The sequence below is a fragment of the Papio anubis genome, unplaced genomic scaffold (genome assembly GCF_008728515.1).
Source record: "Papio anubis isolate 15944 unplaced genomic scaffold, Panubis1.0 scaffold749, whole genome shotgun sequence".
Classification (NCBI taxonomy): domain Eukaryota; kingdom Metazoa; phylum Chordata; class Mammalia; order Primates; family Cercopithecidae; genus Papio; species Papio anubis.
The window spans coordinates 1-15,811 of NW_022167714.1; the positions used below are offsets into that span (position 1 = coordinate 1).

The 15,811-nt window shown below is 62.5% G+C and overlaps 3 protein-coding genes across 5 annotated transcripts; 1 reads left to right on the forward strand and 2 right to left on the reverse strand.

The window, feature by feature from the left end:
* Window positions 1–8: 8 nt before the first annotated feature.
* Window positions 9–2,952, forward strand: LOC101006184 (voltage-dependent T-type calcium channel subunit alpha-1H). The gene is made up of 2 exons (XM_031662561.1): window positions 9–344; window positions 1,164–2,952. Exons 1-2 carry the CDS (start codon window positions 9–11, stop codon window positions 2,175–2,177), a joined length of 1,350 nt encoding a protein of 449 aa, XP_031518421.1. The 3' UTR covers window positions 2,178–2,952.
* Window positions 2,835–6,345, reverse strand: TPSG1 (tryptase gamma 1). The gene is made up of 6 exons (XM_031662563.1): window positions 6,300–6,345; window positions 5,740–5,766; window positions 4,622–4,892; window positions 3,835–4,100; window positions 3,379–3,524; window positions 2,835–3,280 (listed from the first exon to the last, which is right to left on the reverse strand). The coding sequence occupies exons 1-6, from the start codon at window positions 6,343–6,345 to the stop codon at window positions 2,972–2,974; spliced, it is 1,065 nt and encodes a 354-aa protein (XP_031518423.1). The 3' UTR covers window positions 2,835–2,971.
* Window positions 6,346–9,483: 3,138 nt separating this feature from the next.
* LOC110741984 (tryptase alpha/beta-1) lies at window positions 9,484–11,338 on the reverse strand. Of its 3 annotated transcripts, XM_031662558.1 has the most exons (6): window positions 11,279–11,338; window positions 11,033–11,093; window positions 10,708–10,879; window positions 10,333–10,598; window positions 10,042–10,205; window positions 9,484–9,958 (listed from the first exon to the last, which is right to left on the reverse strand). In XM_031662558.1, the coding sequence occupies exons 2-6, from the start codon at window positions 11,091–11,093 to the stop codon at window positions 9,794–9,796; spliced, it is 828 nt and encodes a 275-aa protein (XP_031518418.1). In that variant the 5' UTR covers window positions 11,279–11,338; the 3' UTR covers window positions 9,484–9,793. The 3 variants fall into 3 exon arrangements, with proteins under 3 accessions (XP_031518418.1, XP_031518417.1, XP_031518416.1); XM_031662557.1 differs by lacking the exon at window positions 11,279–11,338 and having other exon boundaries at window positions 10,351–10,598; window positions 11,033–11,275; XM_031662556.1 differs by lacking the exon at window positions 11,279–11,338 and having other exon boundaries at window positions 11,033–11,275.
* Window positions 11,339–15,811: the final 4,473 nt, after the last annotated feature.

The window sequence follows — 15,811 nt, forward strand, 5'->3', positions numbered from 1 at the left end:
GGGGGAGGATGGGGTGGGTGGAAGCCGGGCGGGAAGGAGGGTGGTGGCAGGTTGGGGGAGGACGGGGTGAGTGGAAGCCGGGCAGGAAGGAGGACGGGGGCAGGTTGGGGGAGGACGGAGTGGGTGGAAGCTGGGCAGGAAGGCAGGGGCAGAGCTGCCAGCTTAGATTCTCCCCTGCCCCAGGCTCCGTGGCCTCTGCACACTCGCCGCCCGCGGAGTCCTGTGCCTCCCTCCAGATCCCATTGGCTGTGTCGTCCCCAGCCAGGAGCAGCGAGACCCTCCACGCCCTGTCCCCTCGGGGCACAGCCCACTCCCCCAGCCTCAGCCGGCTGCTCTGCAGACAGGTAGGAGAAGCTGTTGCCTGCAGTGGAGGCTGGCGGGGGTGGGGGGCTTACAGGGATGCCCTCTCTCATCTGAAGGACCAGCAGATGAGGACAAGGCCCAGGGAGGGTGGCACTGGGTCCTTGGGGCTCTGAAGTTTTCTGCCTGCTGCTTGGTGGATCGCGGAGCATTGGGCCCAGGTGGGTCTTCAGGCCTGTGAGCCTGTCTGTGGCTACAGAGCTCCCGGCTACGGGGACCCGAATCTTCTTGGAACCACAGCCTCAGGCCCCAGGGTGGGCAAACAGCAGTTTCTCAGGCCCACCCCATGACAGGCAGACGGCAATTTTCCAGGCCCCATGTGGGCGTGTGTCCCATGGTGGGCAGACAGCGGCTTCTCTGGTCCTGGCTTGTGCTCAGATGTCCCAGCCTCACCCACTTGCAGCCTCAGCTCCTCTTCCTGCCTCTCCCTGCCTCTTGCTGCCCAGTGCAAGACCCCCGTACCGCATGGGAGCAGTTAGGAGAGCCCCATCCTGGGGGTGCCCAGCTGGGCTGCTGGTGTCCCGGGGTGGGGAGGTAGCCTCAGCTCTGTGCCCCTGGGGGCCGTGGCATCTGTGCCTGCAGAATAGCGGGTACAGGCTTTCCCCAGGAGCCTCACAGGTCAGGAGTGAGACTGGGATGTCCACACCAGTGGCTTCCAGCCCCATCTCGAGGGTCAGGAGCCACCCAGGGGACCTGCCCACGTTGGCCTCTCTAGGACCTGGATGGTGAGGGGTCCCCAGGCCCCGGCCACCGATAGGCCTCTCCCAGGGTCGTGCTCCTCACTTTGCTTCCACATCCTACAGGAGGCTGTGCGCGCTGATTCCTTGGAAGGGCAGATTGACGGCCCTAGGGACCCCCTGGACCCTGCGGAGACTGGCGAGAAAACCCTGGTGAGGCCGGTGTCCCAGGGGGGCTCCCTGCAGTCTCCCCCACGCTCCCCACGGCCCGCCAGCACCCGCACCCGGAAGCACACCTTCGGACAGCGCTGCGTCTCCAGCCGGACGGCAGCCCCAGGCGGAGAGGAGGCCGAGGCCTCGGACCCAGCCGACGAGGAGGTCAGCCACATCACCAGCTCCGCCTGCCCCTGGCAGCCCGCGGCCGAGCCCCAGGGCCCCGAAGCCTCCCCCGTGGCCGGCGGCGAGCGGGACCTGCGCAGGCTCTACAGCGTGGACGCTCAGGGCTTCCTGGACAAGCCGGGCCGGGCGGACGAGCAGTGGCGGCCCTCGGCGGAGCTGGGCAGCGGGGAGCCTGGGGAGGCCAAGGCCTGGGGCCCCGAGGCCGAGCCCGCTCTGGGTGCACGCAGAAAGAAGAAGATGAGCCCCCCCTGCATCTCGGTGGAACCCCCTGCGGAGGATGAGGGCTCCGCGCGGCCCCCTGCAGCGGAGGGCGGCAGCACCACCCTGAGGCGCAGAACCCCGTCCTGTGAGGCCGCCCCTCACAGGGACTCCCTGGAGCCCACAGAGGGCTCAGGCACCGGAGGGGACCCTGCAGCCAAGGGGGAGCGCTGGGGCCAGTCCTCCTGCCGGGCCGAGCACCTGACCGTCCCCAGCTTTGCCTTCGAGCCGCTGGACCTCGGGGGCCCCAGTGGAGACCCTTTCTTGGACGGTAGCCACAGCGTGACCCCAGAACCCAGAGCTTCCTCTTCAGGGGCCATAGTGCTCCTGGAACCCCCAGAAACAGAGCCTCCCATGCCCATCAGTGACCCCCCAGAGAAGAGGCGGGGGCCGTACCTCACAGTCCCCCAGTGTCCTCTGGAGAAACCAGGGTCCCCCTCAGCCACGCCTGCCCCAGGGGATGGTACAGATGACCCCGTGTAGCTCGGGGCTTGGTGCCGCACAGCACTTTGGCACTGGGGTCTGGGGGCCCCGCTGGGGTGGTGGCCCAGGTTGAGCCGTGCGTGGACCCTGACTTGGGTCCCGTCGTGAGCAGAGAGGCCCGGGGAGGATGACAGCCCAGGCCCTGGTTCTCTGCCCAGTGAAGCAGGAGTGGCTGCTGGGCCCCGCGAGCCCCCGTCCGTTCTGGTTTGGGCTTCTTGGAGTTTTGCTGCCAGCCGAGGCTGTGCGGGCGGCTGGGTCAGCGTCCCGTCGTGAGAGAAGCTGCGTTTGTGGGATGAAGACCAGGCACCCGCCAGAGAGGGGAAGGTACCAGGCTGCGCCCTCTCAGGCTGCGCATTGTTACAGGACACTCACTGGGGGCCTGGGCCCTTGCCGGCAGCAGGTGCGGCCACCGCGGCCCAAGGCCACCTTCACTCACAGTCTGAGTTCTTGTCCGCCTGTCACGCCCTCACCACCCTCCCCTTCCAGCCACCGCCCTTTCCGTTCCGCTCGGGCTTCCCAGAAGCGTCCTGTGACTCTGGGAGACGGTGACGTCACATCGCTAAGGAGCCGACTCCGTGGAGTAACGCGCCCGGCACCGACGCACATCGGGCCTCCCCTCCATCTGGGGGCTTTGGCCGCGAGATTCCCGTTGACACCTTTGTTTTGTGTGCTTTTAAATTCAGGTTAAATGTTGCAATAATCTGATGCGGAAGACTCAGCTTCTCAAGGGACAGGGCGGGGGCAGAGCGGAATAAATAGTAACTTATTGAAGAAATGTGCTTGGATTCCTGCCATCAGTCAGGGGCGGGGAAGGGAGCGCCATCCCCAGACGGGCGCAGCAGGCACTTGGCCAGCAGGACACAGGAGACGAGCAGAAGGAAGAGTCCGGGGAGGAAGAAACCAGCCAGGAGGGGGAGCCGGGGGTACCCAGACCCTGGGCCCCCTGAGGCTGTGGTGTGACGGCGGATCCAGCTCACATAGGCGGGGACATGGGTATAGACCCCTGGCCTGTTGGGGCGGCCGCAGCCCTCACCCCAGCTCACAATGCCAGCCTGCACCCAGGCACCGTTCATCTGGCAGACCAGGGGCCCTCCGGAGTCATCCTGAGGACAGAGAAGGCGAGCATGGGGAGCCGAGAAGGTGGGGAACCCCCCCCGGGCTGCACCCACCCCCGTCCTCTGTCACGGCCTGGCGGGCTCACCTGGCAGGCATCCCCGGGGCCCTGGGCACACAACATGTCGGGCCGAAGGATGCTGCCCCCAGGGCCAGGGTAGTCCCGGCGGCAGGTCTCTGTGTTCACCACGGAGACTTCCACCTCCTGAAGGCTGTAGGGGGGTGGCAGAGGCTCTGGGGTGGGGGAGACAGGCTTCAGGGAAGGTTGGAGCACCAGGCCCTGCCCTGGGGGGATGGGAGACCTTGCCAGACACAAGTCCAATGCCACTGTGACCCTCATCATGGCACGTGGGTTGTGATCTGATGTTTGGCCGCTGCTCTGGACCCACACGATAGGCTTTGAAAAGGGACAGCCGATGGGGGCGGCCTTGGCCGGGTGTGCAGGCCACCAGGAGCAGGTGGTGGCATCAGTGTCCCTCAAGCCAGCTCTCTTCCAGCTGCCCTTGCCTCCCTCCATCCTAGCATCCCCACGCAGGCTCCTCACCTCCCTCCCGCGTGTAGCCCCAGCCAGTCACCCAGCACCGGCTCCCAGGGCGGAAGTCATCTGAGGCCTCCGGGAGGCAGACGGGCAGGATCCGGCTGGAGAGGGTCACGGGGACACTGAGTTGCACCAGGGCGATGTCCCCGCTGGACCCCGGCGGTCCTGAGGGGCTGGAGTGCAGGATGATCTGCCTCACGGTGGAGAAGTGGGGAGACAGAGTGATCTCCAGCTCCCCTAGGTGCACCTGGTAATCGGAAGAATTCAGGGACCTGGGAGGGAAGGTGGGTGGGTGTTGCGGGCATCAGTGCCCTGAGAGGGGCCGGCTGCAGAGGCCAGAGGTGAGCATCGGCCCTGCCCAGAGCGCACCCCTGCGGGCACCTGAAGCCCAGCTCTTCCCTCCTGGGCTCAGGACACACACAGCCTGGGCAGTGGCCTCGCCCTCCAGGGTCCAAGGACCACGGCAGCACTTTGGGGTTCCTGCCAGCGCCCGGAAAAGCCAGCAGCACACCCGAGACCAGCAAGGGCTGGTCAGGAGGCAGATTGCAAGCTCAGTTTCACATGAAGAGACAGCGGCGGGGGCGCGGGAGGGAGCCGTCGGTCCCTAGAGGTGAGCAGAGACCGGCAGAACCTCACAGAGAGTGGGCAGCCAGCTCCTCCCTTTCCACTGGAAGGAAACAGGCTCAGAGTTCCCAAGCCTCAGAGTGAGTCAAGACCCAGTGGAAGCCTGTGCGCTGGCGTAGGCCCCACTCAGGCCTGGACGTTCAGACTGCCCCTGCCCAGCCAGACTCACCCGGAGAAGCAGTGGGCAGCTGTGAGCACCCACTGGGGGCTGAGCAGGGACCCGCCACACACGTGCACCCTCCGTAGGCGGAGGCTGGCCTGCCATGGCCATGCGCCAGCCCGGGCAGCGTGGCCCCCCACGATCCGGCCTCCTGCACCCGAATGCTGCGGCTGGCCACACCCTAAGTCGAAGGAGGAAGGGGTGGCTGGTGGGGATCCCAAGAAGCCCACTGTGCTTCCTCCAGGAAGCCTTCCCTGACCACACCTGCCTTCTCGGGGACTTCCCTCTTCAGCTCCCATCTGCCGGCCTTACCCCGCAAGCCTCGCGGGTGCAGCAGAAATGACAGCCAGCAGCCGTGAGCGCGCCCGGTGCGCAGGCTGCGGTTTGTAAGTGCCGTGCTCCACGAACTAACCAGGGCTCCCAGGCAGCTAGAAGGGGGCTCAGAGAACGGTGGAGCCCCCGAGAAGGCCGGGAGTGGCTGCCTAGTGGGCAGTTTTCCTTCAGGGGAGGTGGAGATGCTCGGAGCTGGATAGAACTGGGGGGTACACGGCACTGTCCGAGGTGCTCAGGGTCTCTGAGCTGGATGCTTGATAATGTAACTTTATCTTCTGTGAAGTTCATCTCAGTAAATTAGAAAGAAATTAAGAGGAAGTCGGCTTGAGGCCCACCGGCCGCACCTGGGGCCGCCTGAGCTGGATAATTTTGCTGGCAATGGAGTGTGGCCACTCGGCTGCACGGAAGGGAAGCTGGGATGTAGACAGACGTAGAGATTTATAGACAGGGAGTGGGACTGGGGGTGGGGCGTGGGCTCTCCTGCACAGCGAAGCCCCCAGCTGGCTCCTGGGCCACAGTGGGGACCCTGCGGGGAGGAAGTTCGAGGAGGGCCAGGTGGTTTCCACGGCCTCCAAGCATCTCCCAAGGTACAAACTGACCGCAGTGGAGGGGGAGACGGCCCCTGCAGCAGACCCCGGCCAGCCTCCCTCAACCGAGAGATGTGAGCGGAAACCACCTGACAAACCATGGCCTCCCCAGTGGGACCCCCAGGGAGGGAGAGGGTCGTCTCCGAGGCCCCCCTGCCAGGCCTTGCCTGCACCCACCCCCACACCGCACACCTGTTGGAGACGTACCTGGCTGCAAAGCCCTGAGGGACACACCTGCGGGAAAGAGACGGAGGGCCCAGGATAGAGGGGGGCTGCCGAGGGGAGGGGTGTGCAGGCTCCAGAGGCCTCTGCCAGGCCTCAGGGTGACACTGGGGTGGGCCCTGGCCCTGAGCGGAGGGGCCCGGCCTGGTGAGGCTGGGTCAGCCGCTGTCTCACTGGCCCGGGGCTGGGTGGAACCAGCCACGGGCCATAAACGGCAGCTGGAGGCCGGGAGTTTGGTCTCAGGCCTGGGCCTCCTCCCCACCCTCCAGGTCCTGCTCGGGGGAGAAATCACCAGTATTCTGGGTCCTGGGACTCCCGGCACCCCCAACTCCCACCCGCACCTCCCTCCTGCCTCTGTCCCCAGGCACGGACAGCCGGGCCTCCAGCCAGGGGTGCAGTCTCCTCAGAGGAGACACGGGGCCCCACAGGGTGGGGGCTCAGCGTGTTCCTCCCTCCCTCAGGCCAGCCCCCAGCTTCACCCCCACCAGGGATCCAGGCTGGAAGCAGATGCCCCCCCATCCTCATACCCAGGCCAGGTCACCCACCGGGCACAGCAAGGAACAGCAGGAGGCCACGGGCCCCGAGGGCCATGGTGTCTGCCCACTGTAGGGAGAAGAAGGAGGGCCCGCCTGACCCTTGGACCTGCTGGGCGTGGGGGGTAGGGGTGGCCACACACCTGCTGTCAGGCAGGGTGGGAGGACGGAGGAGGCGGGAGCTCCACAGACGGCCCCACCTGTTCCTTCTGCACATCTCCTAAGAAGGGTCATCACCTCCATTTATCCCCATGTGGATGCCACAGCCCTGGCACCAAGTGGCCGGCAAGGCTCAAGGGCACAGTGGTGAAGGACAGAAAGCAAGCACCACTTCTCACCCTATGTCTGCTCTGGGGCCAGGGCTGAGGGAGAGGTAAGTGTTCCTATCAGTGCCGCCCCCTCTAAGGAACGCTCCCTGGTTCCCTCGGCACACTGGCCCCCTCTCCTCCATCCTCTGGGAGCCCAGTCCTCGGGGTTCCTCAGGATGGTCCCAATCAAGGCCCAGCAGCCCCATGGAGACAGCTCAGGCCCTCGTGACAACCACCCTCTGAGAAGTCCCTGTCCCCACATCCGGCAGCAGGTCCCGTGCTCGCTCGGCAGATCTGATGGGCGCCGTTTCGCTGCCCAGCCTGGACTGGCCCTTCCTAACCGTCCTGGCCGCCCCAGCCTGATGACCCAGCTGATAAGGGGCCCTGGGCAGTGCCCGGGACTTTCCTGCCCCCCTCCCCAGATCCAAATCACAGGCCGGGTTGGAGGGTCCGCCTGAGACCCTCTAGGTCAGGGATCCCCTCTTTGATGTGGGGAACTGATGCACGGGGGTGGAATTGCCTGACCACCCACCAGGGTGTGGCCTCCTGGGCACAGACTTGGCCTCCTGCACGCCAGCGCGGGGGGCAGCCACGGCTCTGAACTGTAGGTTCAGTGTTTTTCCTGGTGACGAATAAGGACAACACCAGCCTCTCCCTTCGCATGCGGGGCCAGCAGTGCACCCACGACCGGGCACCCTCCTCCCTCACGGCGGCCGCACACCTGACGGCAGGGGCACACCTGGAGGGGTTGCCTTGGGGGAGGCAGGACAGTCCCATCCCACACAAGGGAGTAGAGTCTGAGCCACCAGTCCGTGGCCCAGGGCACCCCTACCCAGGGCGATGTCATGCAGTGGGGAGGGAGCCTGAGGGGCAGGGTCTTCATGGAACCAGGTCCTCTAGTCCTGACCTCGAGGGCTGTCCCCAGGTCCCCACGGGCGGAGACTTCAGGGCCCTCACCTGTCCCAACGCAATTCACCTGCAGCACTGGGGACCCCGTCTCTCTGCCTGTGCCCCAGCATGCCGCTCCCAGCAGTGTGTTCCACACCACCCAGATGCCAGGCCTGCTGGGGAGAAGGAAACTCCACACACCATCCCATGAGCCCCACATTCCTGTGACGTGGTGCCTTCCCCCCCCCCCGCCCCGTCGGACAGGAGAGCCAACTGAGGAACAGGGAGGGGGCCTGGACCTGGCAGTGGCCCCCAGCATGGTGGGGTCTCCTGTAGCTCAGGACCCTGGGAGACCTGGGGTTGCTTCTGTCTACAGTAACCTGGCCACCTGAGCGCTGTTCCCTCAGTAGGAACCCTGGACTCCCCACTCGCCCTCCCCCTCCACCCCCCGGGACAGGGAACCAGGGCCTCCTGCCAGCAGCCACGTGGGTGATCTTGGAGCAGGTCCCCCTGTCCCAGTCAAAACGCAGGTGGCTGCGGCCGTGGCCAGCGGCCTGCCTGCCACGTCCTGGGAGACCCTTCCTGCTGAAGCTGGCGCTCACTTCCGCCAGTGTCACTGGGCTGAGCTTCGGCGAGCTTCCCGGGAATCTTGGATCTAATTTGGGAAGCTCTGGGACTGGAGCCTGCCCCGCCCCCTCCACCTAGTGGCCGGCCCCTGCTGTCCACCTTCCCTTACGCCGGAAACCCCGGGTCCGTGTTGCTTCCCTTCGGGGTCTCGTGCCTCCGACTCCCACCCCGCAAAACCGTCGCTGGGCGTGCGGAAGTGCTTCTAGGGGCTCAGTGCTCACTGGGAGTCACCCCGTGTTGTCCCTGTGATCCCTAGAAGGTGGGATGGGCCAGAGGGAGGAAGGAGGGCTGGAGTTCCAGATCCATCTTCATAAACGACGCTGGGCCTGCAGGACAGGAGCCGAGGGATGGGCTCCTGGTGCCCCTCTGCCCCTGCCCTCCAGGGGCTGCAGAGACAGAGGTCACGTGGGACTGAACAGGGCACTGAGAGTCGAGTCCACCCCTTTCGAGGACAGAGATCATTTGCAGACCGAATGCACATCTCTGCATCGGACAGTTGGAAGGAAAGAGTGAATGGTTTCTTAGAGTTTTTTTCAACCAGAATAGCCTAGTCCCACATTTCATTTATGAGTATAATCGCGTTCAAATATAAAACGCAAACAAGAGCCTGGGATAAAATGCAATACTCGCCAGATGCAAAGGGCTCACGTATTGATGCAGAGAAAGACCTCAAAATGAATTTGAAAATCTGAAACTCAGGCCGGGTGCGGTGGCTCACGCCTGTCATCCCGGCACTTTGGGAGGCCGAGGCAGGTGGATCACTTTGAGATCCGGAGTTCGAGACCAGCCTGGCCAACATGGTGAAACCCCATCTCTCCTGAAAATAACAAAAATTAGCCGGGCATGGTGGCGGGCGTCTGTAATCCCAGGTGCACGGGAGGCCAAGATGGGAGGATCGCTTGAGCCCAGGAGTTCAAGGCTGCAGTGAGCCCTGATCACACCACTGCACTTCAGCCTGGATGACAGAAGTGCAGGCTGAGTGAGATCCTGTCTCAAAGCAAACAACTGGGCAAAGCAAAAGCGTTGGACGGAGGGGCCGGGAGAAGACCTCGTGAGAAGCGCGGGGTAGGGGCTTGTGATGGGCAGCCCCAGGGCTCCCAGTGACCATGCTCTCCCTTGACCGTTGTGGGGACCTGGCCGTCCTTTACAATCATCTTTAAATTGCCGGAGTGGCTCTGTGTGACCTGAATGCTGGGTGCGTTGTGTGGGGAGAAGCCATCCCCAGGGACCAGGGGTGCCCAGGAGACCCCATCCCACAGTGAATGGCTGTGCCTTGGGGGCCGGGAACCCGCAGCTCCGGCAGCTGTCCCCAGCACACCTGGACGCCTCCTCCCCCAGTGACATCCACAACCAGAAACAGCAACCCACACCAGTGATTTTCATGCACTTTAATGAGGTCCAGCGCTCAGAAGGATTAGCACCCACCACCAGCTAGCTGGGCAGGGGAGGGCCGGAGGGCCCCGTGCAGGGGTCAGGCTCAGGACAGGGGAGGGGGCTCAGGATGGGGAAGGGTCCCCAGGACAGGGGAAGGGGCTCGGGACAGAGCAGGGGGCTCAGGACAGGAAGGGGCACTCGGGACGGGGCAGGGAAGGTGTGGGTGACAGTCGCCACCTGGATCGGAAGCAGTGGTGGTTTGGACAGGAGGGGCTGGCCCTCTGCTGACCTGGGTGACACAGGCCTGGCTCAGGGCTTCTCGGGGACGTAGCGGTGGATCCAGTCCAAGTAGTAGGTGACGCGAGTGTAGATTCCGGGCCGGCTGGGCTGGGCACAGCCCTCGTCCCAGCTGACCACGCCCGCCTGCAGCCAGGTGCCATTCACCTTGCAGACCAGGGGCCCTCCGGAGTCGCCCTGCGAAGGGCAGGGGTCAGCACTCGCCAGCCAGGCCCAGGCGTGGGGACTGTGGTGCGGGGCGGGGAGCACGCAGAGCCCACCTGGCAGGAGTCCCTCCGGCTGTTCCCGGCACACAGCATGTCGTCACGGATAATGCGGACGTCGTCTCCCGTGTAGAGGCCGGAGTGGTATTTCGCATCACAAATGTGGTTTTCCATTATGGGGACCTTCACCTGCTTCAGGGGAAATGGCGGTGGGAGGGGCTCTGCGGGTGGGGAAGAGGGTGCAGACTCAGGAGGGGGCCCGGCAACCGCCACCCGGAGCCAGAGGGAGCCCAGGGGCTGGGCTGTGGCTAAGACCCAGCACCCACTTCCCACTGTCCCCAGCCCCACCATCTTTGTTCACGTCACCCCAGCCGGTGACCCAGCACGGCGTCCCCGGGGGGAAGGTCTCCGAGGCAGGGGGCAGGGTGACCGTGTGGACGTGGCTGGAGACGTTCACGGGCTCCTCCAGCTCCAGCAGGGCAATGTCAGCCCCGGTCTGGATAGTGTAGAACTGCGGGTGCACGATGATCCTGCTGACCGGCAGCAGCTGGTCCTGGTAGTAGAGGTGCTGCTCCCGCAGCTGCACCCTGAGGTCGGCCAGATCCTTGACGTCCCTGGCCAGCGGAGGCTCCCATTCAGGGCCCTGGGCAGCCTCCAGGAGTACCTGGGAGCCAGGGCACACATCCGGCCCTCGCCCACCCCACCAGGCCCCGGGAGACTCACGGTCCCACGCAATGTGCTGCGGTCAGCACCCACTGGGGGTGGATGAGGGAGCCCCCACAGAAGTGCATCCAGTACTGGCCGTGGAGTCTCAGGCTCACCTGCCAGGGCCACTTGCTCCTGGGGGCCTCCTGCCCCCCGACGATGCCCGCTCGCTGCAGGGCCTGGCCTGGGGCTGGGGCAGGAGCCAGTTCAGGACCAGGAAGCAGCCCCCCACCTGGACCCAGCCCTTCCCTGTGTGGGGGCCAGCCCGGCCTCCCCAGAACCCACCCAGGCCCTGGCCTGTGGAATGTGGTGAGGGGCAGGGTGGACCCCGGCTGGGACTCACCAGGGGCCGCGTGGGCCGGGCTCACCAGGACGGGCAGCGCCAGCAGCAGCAGGTTCAGCATCTGGGGAGCAAGGAGGGGCATCGTGGGCCTGGCCGGGGCTCACGGGGCAGGGCTGGGGGCTGCAGATTGTGGGGTGAAGAATGGAACTGGCACGGGGGGCCTGGGTCTTGGTGCTCTGAGTCTGAGGCTGGGCCACTCTGCTCCGGGTGACATTGATGTCAGGGTCTCTGAGAGTGGGGACTTACCCTGGCCGCTCCCTGTTCCTTCTACCCAGCAGGCTTTCCCCTCCCCATTTATCCTTCCAGATCAGGACGGCGTGGAGGAGGGACGCTGCGCCTTCCCATCCAGATACGGAGGAAGTGGGTGACTCAGACCCAGGGCCCCCATGTAACACGTGCCCCCGCCACCCTGATGCCCTCTGTGTGTGGGGCTGCCAGGCAGGCCCCGCCGAGGGCTGAGCACTGGAGGCTCGCAGCTCCGCCTGTCAGCTGGTGGATCCCAGCACCGGAACGCACCACCTTCCCGCTGGTGGGATCAGCTGCCCTGTCCCGGTGCCAGGAGGCCTTCAGGCACAGCTGCACCCAGGCGGCCTGGCTGCCCCATGCTACAAGACCAGTTGCCCCGAAACCTGTTTCCCCAAGAGGGACACGGGATGGGGAACTCATGACCACGGGCCACCCTCCAAGAGACAGGAAGGTGCCCACGGGGTGGGGACATGACAGGTGTCATCTCTCCTACGGACTCCGAATCCACGGGGGTGGGGCCAGCCCTCCTCGACTCACTTGGTGGGGGGCTCACAAGAGACCCCCTTGTCAGATGAGGAAACAGCCTTCAGAGGGGACAGCACCGAGTGTCCTCAGCCAGGAAGGGGCCCTGCTCTGCACCCTCGGTATGAGACCCAAGTCCTCCTACAAGTCCTCAGTGTCCACCTCTGGGGCTGTCCGTGCGGGTCCCCTGGTCTGCAGGTGCCTCATTATCATGGAATCTGAGCTTCATCCGCAGAAGGAGGAGCAGACGGGACTGGGGTGTGACCCCAGGAGACCCAGCCCGGCTCCCCACGGACTCACCCCAGCCCCAGCCCAGCTCCCCACGCACTCACCCCAGGAGACCCAGCCCAGCTCCCCACGGACTCACCTCCAGCCCAGACCCAGCTCCCCATGGTCTCACCCCTGGTCCCAGCTCCCTGTGCTCTCCGTCCATCCAGCACTGACACTGTCCCTGCAGGTCCGTCCACCCCACCTCCCAACTCCCCTGGGCCTGCTGGTCACTGAGGCCTCCAGCCCACCTCCTCCCCTTCTGAGCCCCAGAACCCCCTGCCTGTCCCCCGACTGCCAACACAGGGCCACTCCAGGGCTCCCCCTGCCCCCACCCGGCCTGGGACCGGCCTGGTTTGGGGCTGACGCTGCACACCGAGGCCATATCCACCTGAACTCTTTCCAGGCAGCATCCCCCGGGGACAGGCAGGGGTGGCCCAGACCGCTCCTGCTCACGACCCTGCTCCTCATCCACTCTCTGGACAAACCCCACAGGCCTCCACCTGCCCCGTCCTGGTTCCATGAACGAGGCCCACAAGAGGGACCCTCAGGAGCCCAGGAAGTGAGGGGATAGGGTGATGGGGGACACCAGGGATAAGGGTGGGGCAGGGACACGGGAGACACCAGGGTTGACAGTGAAGAAGAGACTCAGGGGACCCTAGGGCTGGGGGAACCCAGGACACACGGGGCTGTGGTTGGGGGAACCCGGGACACACGGGACGCCAGGGCTGGGGGAACCCGGGGACACACGGGACGCCAGGGCTGGGGTGTGCAGAGGGCTCTGGTACCCCCGCGTCAGGGGCTCTGGTCACTTCTCCTAGGAACGCTCGGATGGGGTCAGGCCTGGGAGGTGGACCAATCAGCACCGTGGGGATGCGAGGGCTTTGATTGGCTAACACTGGGCCCATCAGGGCGAGTCCTGGGTACCCTGCACCGATCCCGGCCCCTCACCTGGGGTGCTGCAGGGCTGGGTCCCAGGCCATTGACAGACATTGGGAAAGAGGCCACACGGGGCAGTGTCCCTGAGAGAAGGGTGGGGAGCCGGGTTAGACGATAGTGACATGTCAGGACTCAGTGCAGCAACGGGAAACAGCCCCAGGAGCTTGTGGGCTGGGGAGATGGACATTGGCATGTGGAGAGGCCCAGGCAGCAAGGACTCATGAGACAGAAAACTGGAGAGGAGAGAACGGTACAGATGCTCGGAGGCATCCGCAGGGGGTCCCCCTGGTGTCCTTGGCCCAGTGCCGGAGATGCAGAGAGACGCAGAAGTCACATCAGAAACAAGAACCACCAGAGAAGATGGGCAGAGGAGTCCGGGAATGCCCGCAGAGCTGGGAATACCACGTGTCCCCACCGGCCGAGTGTAGAAACCTTGTCAGAGGCAGGCATTGGAGAGTCCTCAGAAGGGTATCGAAGGGTTCCAAACTGCAGACGGATCCAGATGATTGCAAGTAACTTAACTGCCTGTGAGAACACATCCCAAAATGATGTCAAGGAATATAACACAATCCAGCACGCAACAGAACCCTCCAGAGAGTATTCACAAGACGTGGGGGCTACTCAAAAGCAGGCGCCCGGGTGCGGTGGCTCACGCCTGTAATCCCAGCACTTTGGGAGGCCGAGGTGGGCAGATCATGAGGTCAGGAGATCGAGACCATCCTGGCCCACATGGTGAAACCCCGTCTCTACTAAAAACATAAAAATTAGCCAGGCATGGTGGCACATGCCTGTAATCCCAGCTACTCGGGAGACTGAAGCAGGAGAATCGCTTGAACCAGGGAGTCAGAGGTTGCAGTGAACCGAGATTGTGCCACTGCACTCCAGTCTGGCAACAAAGCGAGACTCTGTCTTAAAAAAGAAAAAAAAAAAAAGTAGGCATGAAAAAGATTGACCCTCCAATAAAAAAGTCAGTCATGGCCAGGCATGGTGGCTCACACCTGTAATCCTAGCACTTTGGGAGGCTGAGGTGGGCGGATCACAAGGTCAGGAGATCAAGACCATCCTGGCTAACATAGTCAAACCCCATCTCTACTGAAAATATAATTAGCCGGGCATGGTGGCGGGCACCTGTAGTCCCAGCTACTCAGGAGGCTGAGGCAGGAGAATGGCGTGAACCTGGGAGGCAGAGCTTGCAGTGAGCAGAGATTGCCCCACTGCACTCCAGGCTGGGGGACAGAGCGAGACTCCATCTCAAAAAAAAAAAAAAAAAAGAAATGTGAAAGGAAATTCTTCAGAAAGAAGATAAAACATGAAAATCTAGACCTAAACTAAGGGAAGACAAGCTCTGGAAATGGAAACAGCTGTGACTGTGTAAGACGGTTTTCTCTCTCAAAAAACATTGGAAAGAGAATTGACAGTTTGAAGCAACAACAGTAAAGCAAGTGCAGGTATTGTGTGGTTTATGGAATACACACAGGTGTGATGTGTGCTACAGTAACAGAAGGATTCAGGGGAGACTAAAAGCAGGTTGTCCCAAGGTGAAATTGCACATGAAGTTGTATGGCGTTTTGGAATTCATACACTTTATTTTTTATATTATTATTATTATTATTATTGAGACAGAGTCTCGCTCTGTCGCCCAGGCTGGAGTGCAGTGGCGCCATCTCGGCTCACTGCAAGCTCTGCCTCCCAGGTTCATGCTAGTCTCCTGCCTCAGCCTCCCGAGTAGCTGGGACTACAGGCGCCCGCCACCATGCCTGGCTTTTTTTGTATTTTTAGTAGAGACGGGGTTTGACTGTGTTAGCCAGGATGGTCTCGATCTCCTGACCTCGTGATCCACCTGCCTTGGCCTCCCAAAGTGCTGGGATTACAGGTGTAAGCCACCATGCCCAGCCCATACACTTTATTTTTTAGAGCAGTTTTAAGTTTACAGACAACTAGGCAGATAGTACAGATAGTATAACCCCCACGCCCTCCCCCACACACAGTTTCCTGTGATTAACATTTTGCATTAGTGTGGTGCATTGTTACAGCTGATGAACAATATTGATACGTTATTACTAACGCCCACAGTTTACATGAGGGTTTACTCTCTGTATTGTACATTGTGTTCTGAGGGTCGTACGTGGCAATTGCACAAGTCATGTGTCCACCATTACTGTATTATACAGAATACATCCACTGCCCTCAAAATCTCGTGCTCCATTGCTTCTCCCCCTCTGCAACCCCTGGAAACTATGGATATTTTCATTGTCTCTGAAGTTTTGATTTATCCACCATAGATGATACACTGTTAACTTTTTCCGACTGGCTTTTTTCACTTTTTTCACAGTTAAGGCCCCTCTATGTCTTCTCAAGGCTTGATAGCTCATTGCTTTTATTTGCTTTTATTTATTTATTTATTTATTTATTTATTTATTTATTTATTTATTTTGAGACGGAGTCTCGCTCTGTCACCAGGTTGGAGTGCAGTGGCACGATCTTGGCTCACCACAACCTCCAACTCCCTGATTCAAGTGATCCTCCTGCCTCAGCCTCCCGAGCAGCTGGGATTACAGGCATGTGCCACCACGCCCAGCTAATTTTTATGTTTTTGGTAGAGACAGGGTTTCACCATGTTGGCCAGGCTGGTCTCTATCTCCTGACCTCAACCTCGTGATCTGATCCGCCCGCCTCAGCCTCCAGCAGTGCTGGGATGACCGGCGGGAGCCCCTGCGCCCGGCCGGGTTGCTTGTGCTGGGATGACAGGCATGACTACGCACCCGGCCAGGTTTCTTGTTCTCTTTAATGTTGACTTTAAGAGTT

Bases quoted from the DNA above. Each gene is read 5' to 3' on its own strand.
- LOC101006184 (XM_031662561.1), top strand. From the start codon at position 9: ATGGGGTGGGTGGAAGCCGGGCGGGAAGGAGGGTGGTGGCAGGTTGGG. The intron at 345-1,163 runs GTAGGAGAAGCT...CACATCCTACAG, and splicing joins GCCGGCTGCTCTGCAGACAG to GAGGCTGTGCGCGCTGATTC.
- TPSG1 (XM_031662563.1), bottom strand. From the start codon at position 6,345: ATGGCCCTCGGGGCCCGTGGCCTCCTGCTGTTCCTTGCTGTGCCCG. The intron at 4,101-4,621 runs GTGAGTCTGGCT...CTTCCCTCCCAG, and splicing joins GCTGCCCACTGCTTCTCCGG to GTCCCTGAATTCTTCCGATT. The intron at 3,525-3,834 runs GTGAGGAGCCTG...CCCCCACCCCAG, and splicing joins GGGCTACACGCGGGAGGGAG to AGCCTCTGCCACCCCCCTAC.
- LOC110741984 (XM_031662556.1), bottom strand. From the start codon at position 11,114: ATGCCCCTCCTTGCTCCCCAGATGCTGAACCTGCTGCTGCTGGCGCTG. The intron at 10,880-11,032 runs GTGAGTCCCAGC...CTCCTGCCCCAG, and splicing joins CCCGGCCCACGCGGCCCCTG to CCCCAGGCCAGGCCCTGCAG. The intron at 10,599-10,707 runs GTGAGTCTCCCG...TCCGCTGGCCAG, and splicing joins GCAGCACATTGCGTGGGACC to GGACGTCAAGGATCTGGCCG.